The sequence below is a fragment of the Poromitra crassiceps genome (genome assembly GCF_964638095.1).
Source record: "Poromitra crassiceps genome assembly, chromosome: 13".
NCBI classification, from domain to species: domain Eukaryota; kingdom Metazoa; phylum Chordata; class Actinopteri; order Beryciformes; family Melamphaidae; genus Poromitra; species Poromitra crassiceps.
The window spans coordinates 19,506,444-19,517,486 of NC_139644.1; the positions used below are offsets into that span (position 1 = coordinate 19,506,444).

Consider the following 11,043-nt stretch of genomic DNA (forward strand, 5'->3'; position numbering starts at 1 on the left):
GTTTGGAATATTCAGTTAATACGTGATGCACAGGCGTATCTAGTGTTATGTATCTGCAGCTCTACAACTGAAGTGCTGTTGGTATAGTCAGTGGTTGATATTGCCATAGCGCTCGCGTCCAGGCACACTGATAGAGCTGGACTCAGTGCTGGGCATGAGGGAGGTCCGGGCGGACAGGGAGAGCCGGGCACAGACACGTCAAAGTCTTTGCTCCGTGGCCACTTCAGGTATGAATGGGTGACGCTGTGGCTGCCCGCTCGCTCCTTCCTGTGAGTCCCCGCATCGCTTCCTTTTGAGTCCACACAGCTCCCCATTCAAGCCCCCGTTCTCCCCTCCTGTCCTCCCCTCGCCCCTCCCCGTCTGTCGGCTCTTCCTCTTCAGACTCCGGGAGGAGGTGAGTCCGGCTGGGGGCCACCATCCACCCTCACCACTGGAGGGAGAGAGAAGCAGAGAAAGATGTCAGGCTTCTACTATCAGGAATGAAGGATGATTTGTGGTGATATTTAAAGCAGCGGCCATATTGGGAAGGTTGTCTGAGAATGCATGCATTCTTTTTGTATCACTATTTTATAAAATTATAAATATTCTTGCATGGGAGGTGTCCAGTGAAACCATACTTATAGCCTTCAACTGTTTACCACTGAGCATCTTCATTTTCCCTGAGCAAAGATTTACCCGGTCTAGGATTCAAACCAGCACAGCAATCCGATCACAAACCTATCTTAGAGCTTCTGTAATCTCTCTAACAGTTAATTTGGCTCAGCACACATGCCCGTATAATTGAGGTTCCCTTCTGTATAGAGAGAAGAAGAACCCTTGAATATCACACTGTTCCCTGCAGGGGGCCCCGTGGGGTCACCCACTCACCCAGACCTGTTAAACTGGAATCATTAGCCGGGTGAGGATGAGACACAAATGCCCTCTTTTCCCACAAACCCCTTAACCTGTTGTCAAGTGAGCGAAGCCAGGGAAACGGCTCGGGAATGCAGAGAGGCGTCGCAGAGTCAATGCACCTCTCTGTGTAGACAAGAGGCTCCCGCTTTTAAAGGGGCCCATTTTGAATGCTTGGCTCTGACGTCATGCCACTAGTGTTTACGTCCGTGCACAGAGCCCGTCCTGCCTCCCTCTGTCTTCTCTCCGTCTTCCTCCCTGCTTCCCATCATGTGACTCGGTTATAAATGCATTGAAATTGTTATTATGGGCTCTCTGGCTCTCTGCTCCATCTCTCCGTTCACATTGATTCTCTCCAGTGCCGGTGGGGCTCCACGGCTCCTCTCTCCCTTCCTTCCTGTTTAGACAGATGCTCTACAGGCATCATCACTGACACGCTGCAGAGAGACATGCACACTGGCCAAGTGCTGCAGAAAGCACATCCTTCTGTAACAGGCACAGGTGTAAACGCACTCTCTCTCACACACACACACACACACACACGCTCGCGCGCGCGCGCACACACACACACACACTTGCACCTGTGCTTAACCTTTACTTCAATGTAGCCATGTCTGAACTGGCATTTTAACGTCTCTCTCCAAAGGCACCAGTGATGATAATAATAGCCACATGGCCGCAAATTATCAAATGTTTTATAGAGTCTATATCCACAATCCAAGAATCAATGCAAGCTGTTTTTAACCGAAGCTGTTCAAGCAGGTCAAGGTCCCAATCACAGCAGAGCACTGTTACTGCATTCTTTCTTCTTTGACCGGTCCCTAAGCCACGGTAAAGCTTTGGAAATCGCTGATTTAGATTGTGATTGAATTTGAGATGGCTTCATCACTTTCAAGGTAATCAAATGAATTCCCATGAGTAAAATGATGACTACAAGGCTAGTAAGCCATTCGCTTTCTAACGATTAGATAGGAATACTTCCAGAAGAGAAAGAGAAAGTCAAGTTTTCTGACATTCCTGATCTAAATTAGCTTAGTTTGAGAGAATTAGAAATTAATTATGAGGAAGAGATGTTGGAGGAGAGGGGAAATGACTTTATTGATATTTATTGGTGGCCCGGATCTTATGTTGGGAATCGCTGCCCTAGAGACCTTGTCAGCATTACACCCTCTCCTTCTACAGACCCACCCTTCCTCCTCCTCCTCCTCCTCCTCCTCCAACGGGTAATTTGACAGACAGTTGCAGTGACTCCACTCTGTGTAGACTGAGGTCGAACACAGGACAGGGATGCACGGATGAGTGAAGGCTCGCAGTCTTGCTTACATTTTAAACACACTCACTATGCATGGTTCAGATGGAGTAAGCAGCAGAAGGTGCGTGTGTGTGTGTGTGTGTGTGTGTGTGTGTGTGTGTGTGTGTGTGTGTGTGTGCACCTCCCACACACACTACACACACACACACACACACACACGCATGCATGCATGCGTGTGTGTGTGTGTGTGTGTAGTGTGTGGGAGGGGGTGCTTCAAAGACTAAAAGATAGATGGCTGTGGAGATGAGCAGATAGCAGTGGAGCTGAACAGCCCTCACCCAGCTGTCTGCCTGCCCCACTCCAGTGACTCACGCAGGGAATACCCCCCCTCCATGCTGTCAGTCAAAACACGCCACATTTTAATGACTCCATCTCTCTTTTTAAAAGCTTATTTGACTTGTTTTGATTAGACTATTTCTGCCACCAGTAAAATACGGTTCATTTGAAACAGGAAAGCCCCCTATGATTATCGTGGGATTTATTTGACGTATTCTCACCCCCATGCAAATTTGAACAGCGCCCCCATTCGCGGTGGAGGGGGGACCCGCAGCATGAGCACAGTTGCTGTGTTTTAATTGCTTCCGCCACCCACCCAATAGTGCTAATGCTAATTAGCGCCTATTAAACGCTGGTGCTGGATGGGGGTTTGAAAGGCAGTGGGCCCAGGCCTGGATCCCATCTCACAACACCTGCTAACGAGCATATCAGATAAGACAGGCTGAGGGGGTTAACGAGACTGTCATCCTCTCAATGCACCAAAGACACGTTAATCCTCCCGAAGGAATCCCTTCTTTCTTCAGCAACACGGTGGGCTTTGGTTTTTCTCAGTGGAAGAAAAACTAAAGAATGGAATTTCCACATCAACAAAAACTATAAGAAAAACAAACAAAACAAACTGCTTTTCCCAGGCCTCATTAAGTTGTAATGCGTATCCTAGATAAGACACCGTGGCAGGGAATACTCAAATGAGAATGTATTCGCTGTTTAGATCTGTGTAGATCCCTGCGTAGCCATTCACCAGGCTGCACTGGACTTTACAATAGGATGGGATAATGCAGAGACAGAGAGAGGGTAACATGACCAAATTACTACATCACCATGGAACTTGAGGATTTGGCTCTTAAGAGGCTTGGAGATGGGGGGGATCTTCATTTTATCTGTATAGATCGAGTAAGGAGAGCGAGGCGGTATTGGTTTCATCTCTTTATGTAACGTTAAGTGGTATTTGTGTATTGAAGGAAGGATCCTCGATGTTCTATAGAGTCACTTCACATTCCTGAAGCACTCGCTTTGATTCCGTTTAAAGATTTGTGCTTTTTCTGCAGCCATTCACCGCAGATTTCCCACCATGCATTGCCCTCACTCTCTCTGAGTGCGTGCGTTGAGTTATACCCGGCGTTGGGTCAGGCTCGGTTCTACGGGGGTGCAAAAGCATGCATTGCACCCTTATTTTAATTGTCTGCATGCTCAGTTGAAAAGTTTTTTTTTTTTTTTTTTTTTTTTTTAATAAATGCTACAGCTGCACACTTACTGTTTAAACTTGAATTATAGTTGTTGTTTTTCTTTGTTCTTTGATGTGATTTTATGGCTTTTTGGCACCTACGTATATGTAACCTTTTAAGGTTGAGATAATTGTATTATCATTATATGGTCCAAATATTTCAGTAAAGCACTTGAAACACTTGAAATATTCTTGCTTGGGTGGTATCGTTCTACTTGAAATGATGGTCAAATGCATTATTTTTAGTAAAATAACATGTCAAATTGTGGGCCCGGCCTTCGGCCGGGCATCTGCACCCCTTCCTATCTAGGATGCACCCCTAGTCATCTTGTTCTGGAACCGGCCCTGCGTTGGGTAGTGACTGTAACCCAAGGATAACATATGATAAAGACTACAAAACAGTGTAATCAGAGCAGGAGACTTTTCAAAAAGTGCGTAGACCAGTGTTTACAGGCACTAGGGTTACATCTCACATTACTTCATTAATTATTTATTTTCTGGAGCTATAATTATGAAAAACTGATATTGCAATCTGAAGGGTTAGAACACTTGAAATCGTGTTTCCACGGCACAAATAGGCCTAAAGGACGTCTGTGAGGGGGTTCAGTCGGTGTGAAATGTATTAAATAAGCACTCGGGTAACATACGCTTTGGCCTCTTCTGGGATATTGATTGAGAAACTGCAAAATGTTGGCGATTATCTGAAATCAATCATGTTTCATGTAGCAATCACAAATAAGCATTGACATTACAAAACCATGTTCTAACTACACATTATTGACATTTAACCTATTTGACATTACAGTAGGCCTATAGAGAGGCAAAGTGACCGCCTACTTCCTGCTTCAGCACTGTACCAGAGATTTTCATCTGCCATTTATTTTCCCATACACATTTCGTAAAATGCGTATAAAAATAGTTTTACTGGTTCAAACTAAACGGTACAGATATATTTAGAAACAGGAGAGATCGCATAACATTTCACTGGGAACAAAACGTTTAAAAAAAAAGGCGGTTTAAAGAAAATATTTTTTCTATGTTTTGTTTTTTTGTCTTGGTCCGAGAGAAAGGTTCGATATGGTCTCTCCCGATTATAGCATTAGCTGAACCGTTTGGTTCGATGAAGTACAACTATTTTATAAGCATTTTACGAAATGTCTATGGGAAAATAAATGCCGAATGAAAATCTCTGGTACAGTGCTGAAGCAGGAAGTGACGTTCCACTTTGCCTCTCTATAGACCAAATCACCGTGACGTCACCATGTAAACAAATTTACTTCCGGGTACCACTTGGGAAAGGCGGCAGGTTTAAATGTGCGTGTTGTCATATAAATGCTGTCAAACCCTCTCGTTGTTTTCGGCCGACTACTTTCAATTTAAATGGTTAAACGGTTGGTAAACATGCTTGTCCGACGTATCTAGCCTTTCTTCTGTGTTTGTTTTATGTAGTGTTAGCTAGCTAATAAAGTTTGTTTGTCTGTCAAACTCGCTGTTTTTTTACGTTACAGACAGAGTAACCTCGCGTCACCAGGCTCTTCTTGGCGAGAAAGAGCCTGGTACAGACAGAGCTACTGACGCCAGGTCAATTTAATTTAGCTTCAAGTCTACTCTAGTCTGGTCCAACAGGTAAATTAGCTAGTCTGGTCTCCACTAACGTTAGTGAAAGTGTTGTTATGAATGATATTAAACAACAACACAACACGGACGAACCATTTTTGTCTTCTTTGTCTGTTTTTGTCTTCAACACGTCAGTTTGTGCCGTCCACCGCCATTATAATGTGTGGACCTCAGGGGTACCCGGAAGTAAATGTAAACATCCCGCTGATTTGGTCTATTGGAGTCCTATTCTCTCTCTCTCTCTCTCTCTCTCTCTCTCTCTCTCTCTCTCTCTCTCTCTCTCTCTCTCTCTCTCTCTCTCTCTCTCTCTCTCTCTCTCTCTCTCTCTCTCTCTCAAGGAACAGGTTTATTAAGCCTATGGCAAATTGCATCGTATAAGATCTGTAAGCGGCATAGATTTTACATTGGCTGAAGTCTTCCAAGTCAGACCGGATCTTGTGGGTTCATCAAAGAAACAACTTGCTATAACTGGCTTGCAAGGCTACATAGACATTAGTCCTACTACACCCTAAATAGTTTGAGTCCCAGTTACATACTAGAGGTAAATATAGACCAAAACGTATGCAGTTACACTCCCCTTACATGTTACCCTTTTGATACATACGCTAAAATAGATGGATCAAAGCTCTGTCAACACTTAATTTGTTAGCTGCTCATGTTGATGATGATACATTTCAAAATGTGTCATTACTCACCTCTAAATCCACAACAAATTCAAATTACATCTGCTTACTGCTCAGTGCTGGCCTGTTCCTGCCACGTTCATAATGTATTATGCTGATGATTATGCTCTACATTTCTGATATCTGTCATGCATGTCAGGTTTGGCCTCACCTACAGTATCCTTGGCAGTGAGGTGTGAGAAATGCTAGACTTAATCCAGTCTTTGCTCCTAGGTGATATATTGTCTTTGATCTCAATCCCAGATATGTGTTGTGCTCTCTGGCTTGACTGCTGCTGAGCAAATACCTGCACGAAGCTGAAAACCACTGCATGCATTCACAAATCCTCAGTGGATTATCACTTCTCTTGCTGTCATCGATATGGAGCTTTCTGGCGGCGGATAGCGTGGTGCGAAGGAGGAATCAGTCTTGGGTGAGTGCCTCATGTAAATGTGTGATAAATATAAATATGCGATCACATGATAAATTCAAATGTATTACTGATCTATTTATTGATCATTGCTGTCTGGTTATGTAAAGCTTGCATCTTGCATCTCTACAATGTTGGGTTTTCTGAGAATCATGGCCTTGTTTTTAGCTTGACAACAGCATTTTTGAGGTTATTCAATGTGTTTTTAATGGGTTTCATCAGTCCCCCAAATCAGTTAAGCTATAGGTCTTCATATGATCACAATGTTATGCAGGATATTACTTTCTTGTGTGTGTGTGTGTGTGTGTGTGTGTGTGTGTGTGTGTGTGTGTGTGTGTGTGTGTGTGTGTGCGACTGTGTGTGTGTGCGTGTGCGTGTGCATGCGTGCGTGTGTGTGTGTGGGGGGGGGGGGGGGGGGGGGGGGGGTGCGACTGCGCACGTGTGTGCGATCGTGTGTGCATGTGAGTGGGTGTGCATGGGTGTATGGGTGTGGTGGCCTTGGGCATCAGTTGGGTGTGACAAGGTGTGGCAGAAGCCATTTCTCAGCACAAACTGTACCCAAATTTGATCTTGTAGATTTTCACAATAAAATTAATGAATTAATAAAATATCGCACCAAAATCTTCAGGACTGTTGCCTATTTGAAAGCCATATCTTATTCTTATTCTTATTCTTATTTTATCCGCATTCAGGACCACTCCTCCCTCTAGCTGATAGACCAAAGAACCTGAAGTGAAAATCAGAATGTCTCACCTATCTGCTCCTGTGTGTGAGGCTGAGTCTGGACCTGAGCCTGGGCGTGTAGCTGCTGCTCCTGCAGACTCTGACTGTCCACGGAGATGCCGCTGTCGCTGTGCAGCTTCTCTCCCTCCGGCGTCACCGTCTGCTGGGCTGTAGCCGCGCGGTTATTAGCCGCCTGCTTGTTCTGCTTGCAGCTGTTCCATCTGAGCACAAAAGTGGGATGTCAGATTAACGATTAAACGATTTCAGACGGACAAGCCCGTCTTTTATTGTCACACGGTTACACATCAACACATGCACGGAGGGCCACAAACACACACATGCTGACGGTGGCCGGTGAAATTTGTCCTCTGCATTTAACCCATCCTGGCTTTGTCCTTTCCTCCGGGGGGCAGGCCAGGAGCAGTGGTCGCTTTCTCGTACAGCGCCCGGGGACCGACTTCGGATGTTGTCGTCACTGGTCGGATGACGATGACGATCTGATCTTCTGCATGTTTTTAATGGGGGGGGGGGGGGTTATATACGGAGGAACCCCCCTGGGGGAGCACGGGGAGAACATGCAAACTCCACACAGACAGAAAGGCCCTTATGACGAGATACCCCACCTGGGCAGTAGGCACTGAAGATATGGGGGGAACACAACCACAGCGCCCACAGTGTCCCAGGCGAGAATCGAACTCAGGACCTTCTGACTGCGAGGCGACAGCTCTACCACTGAGCCACCGTGCCCCCGTGCCACCGTGCGCAGATGTAGATAGTGGTGGATAGGATGCACTATTCACATTTCACATCAGACAGTAAATGGTCAGTGACACATGACAAGAGTGTGCAAGTTATGATTGTGATCGTGATGTGTTTAGTTAATTAAAGTGTCTGTACAACCGCCAAAACACTGAATATAAGATGCTAAGAAATCTAATTATGAGAGAAATGAAGGCTGGGAAAGTAAAACAACAGATGCGTCACTTGGCGATGAGATCCGTGACAAAGGTTAAGATATCCATACGGCGTTGAGAGGGGGCAGTGCAGTGAACAAAGTGTTTACTAATAACATATATGGAAAACATTTGCATCATCTGCAATCTGTTTCTACATGACAATAAGTACAAGTGGAGAATTAGCCAGATGTGACAGGCGTTGCGTGACTGGTTTGATAAATCTGCCATTCGAATTCCCCCTGCTCTGCACTTTTCAAACAATCAATGGCTCTAATGAGCTTGTTTACTCGCTACAAATGTGTTTTAGCTGTCCGTGTGAGTCTGTGTGAGTGCGTGTCCTCGCCAGTATGTGTGCGTGCATGTGTGTGTGTGTGTGTGTGTGTGTGTGTGTGTGTGTGTGTGACCTCTGCAATGCATTATGCTCTAAGTGTTGTGTTGTGACCTTTTTCTTGAAAGCCTTGAGTAACAGTGTAATAATGTGGTGGAGAACTGGGTCAAAGTCTCACCCCCGCGACTGTGGCAGGACTGACTATTCCACTATCTCCCTGCCCCTTATTTTAGCCAGGGACATCATCAGCCCCCATCACTAATAGTCACTCATTCACCCTCTCTATCTGTGTCTTTCCTCTCACGCCGCCATCTTTAAGCGCAGCATTTTGTCTCTGACTTCCCCTCCGTGGTCAGCAGCTGACCTCTTAAAGACGATGTAGGCCACCAGCCCCACCACCACGGCGGCCAGGATGGAGCAGTAGATGGGGATGAGGTTCTCGTTGAAGCCGTGGCCCAGGAAGCGAGGGGAGCCGGGGCTGGCCGTGGTCGTCTCTCCCCCCGGCAACGGGCTGTCGGAACCGTCGGGGAGGAAGTAGTCGGTGAAGGAGGGAGCGGACGGATCCAGGTCGGTGGGAGAGGTGTAGGTAGGGAGGAGAGGATCTGTTGGGAAGGAAACAAGAAGAGAGCACCTGTGAGATTAGGAACACAAAAGTAGCTTGCAGCTAAGCACCAAAAACACTGTCGAGCAACTCTCCTGTGCCAGATGAGTCACAGAGTGGGATATTACCTGAGCTGTCTTGGGAGAGGAGGGGAAAAAATAAATGACAAAACACAGCGTTCTATAGCCTAATGAAGAGACACTTTCATATAGTCTATGCACACATCATCATTGAGGGCTTGTTTGCCACGGTGCAGTCAGCCACCAAGTCCCCAACCAGATGTCTGATACATTGCACACATGTGACGGCTGTTTCTAATAGGCAGATGGGCTCTGGCTGAGATGCTATTTGCAGAAAGAAAAGGAATGTTCCTCGACGAGGGGGCGAATATCTGTCACCCCCCCCACCCCCCAACCACAGCACCCCGCCCCACCCCTCCCCAGGCCTGCACCCTGCACCCTGCACGCCAGCTCTCTCTCACCATGCCCTCATCTCTCTGATCACGGCACATTGCATGACAGTAAGGCCATATGGATGCATGTAGTGGAAACTCTGGTGCTTTAGGGAGGTCACTGCATTGAGTTGAGCCTTTGCTGAGGCCGCCGCAGCAGCAGAAGCGCTGTGCTACTGGAAGGCTCTGGTTTCTATCACAGCTCAGCCTGGAAAGAAGAGTCGTTTTCATAAATGCTCCCATTTCCTCTTTCTTTGTGAACTCCATTAATGTTCCAGTGTAATTTTCCATGTTGCAGCAAGACCATGTGCCCGCTCCGAGGGGTATGCTCTGGTCCCTGGCAACACAGTTTATCCAGCCACTCGCTGCTGTTGCTAGCAGAGCCAAACCGCCCTGCGCTGCACTATAGTCCCTTTCACATTATCCCGCTGGTAACAATGCAGCGTCTCTGTCAGAAAGGCTTGGACAGTCTGCAGATGATTGGTTCCCTGAGGGCACGGTGCAGCAGGCAGAGGAGAAGGTCTGCTCAGCCAAACCCAAAACTTCTCTCAGCTCAGCGGCCTGCTGGTGGGAACAGAGCCTGGGTTGCCAGGTTCAGATCTGAGCCAGTAATTCCCAGCAGAACCTCAGGCTGCTCCTCGTTAGCTTCACATGGGCTTAGCCCTGTGGCGACCCCCGGGGCCTCCATAAAGGCCGGACTGGGACGCCCTCTCCCAAACAACGGCACGGGTCGTCGTCCGGTGTCTACGATGTACGATGGCTGTGTGATGGTTAAACCAAGCACAGTGGTTATAAGTGCAGTAGCATATAGACTGCTAACATGTTGTAATAGCAATGTATTAATCCAAATTTTTCCTGTATCTATGACACTGTAGGTCATGGCTGGAAATTTTACAACAGACTAAATACATTGAAAGACAAATTATATACAGTAGGCTACCTTGTTTTTTTTTTTAAATATATATTGGCAAGGACCCCACGATATGATGCGTATGTTGATACATCGGTCACGATACGGTTGTATCACAATTGTATGCGATACATATTGCGATACATTGCAATACTTTACATAATTTACTGACATTTTTTAAATAGAGCTGAATATACAACTTGCTGTGTACCACCCAGGTAGTGTAATAATATGTACATCACATTATATTGATAACTCAGTGGAAAAATTGAGTCAAAACTATTTAATTAAAAAAAGGTCATTCCAATTTATTAGAACAGTATGCAAATTTCTAGTTGCACAATGTTACTGAACACACTGAAATAAAACAAATAAAGTGAATATTGTGTCACTGAACACACGGCTGTGCAGAAAATCGATACAGCGATATATCACAATATTATTTTTCTAAAATATCGATACAGTATTGTGGAACAAAATATTGCAATTTATATTGCTGTATCGATTTTATTGCACAGCCCTAATTTATTTATTTATTTATTTATTTATTTATTTATTTATTTATTTATTTATTTATTTATTTATTTATTTATTTATTTATTTATTTATTTAACAAGTAAGTTAATGGGACTATCTCACCAAAACTATTCCTTTAAATATT

The 11,043-nt window shown here is 45.4% G+C and overlaps 1 protein-coding gene across 1 annotated transcript in view; it reads right to left on the bottom strand.

Annotated features, from left to right (window-relative positions):
* Positions 1-377: 377 nt before the first annotated feature.
* Positions 378-11,043, bottom strand: part of ngfra (nerve growth factor receptor a (TNFR superfamily, member 16)) — a gene marked incomplete at its 3' end in the record, with an annotated part of 38,537 nt that continues 27,871 nt past the window's right edge. Inside the window, exons 4-6 of the mRNA XM_083649907.1 lie at positions 8,785-9,022; positions 7,167-7,357; positions 378-430 (exon numbers count right to left, since the gene is read on the bottom strand). Coding sequence (XP_083506033.1) covers positions 378-430; positions 7,167-7,357; positions 8,785-9,022 — 482 coding nt within the window. The remainder of the gene's footprint in view (positions 431-7,166; positions 7,358-8,784; positions 9,023-11,043) is intronic.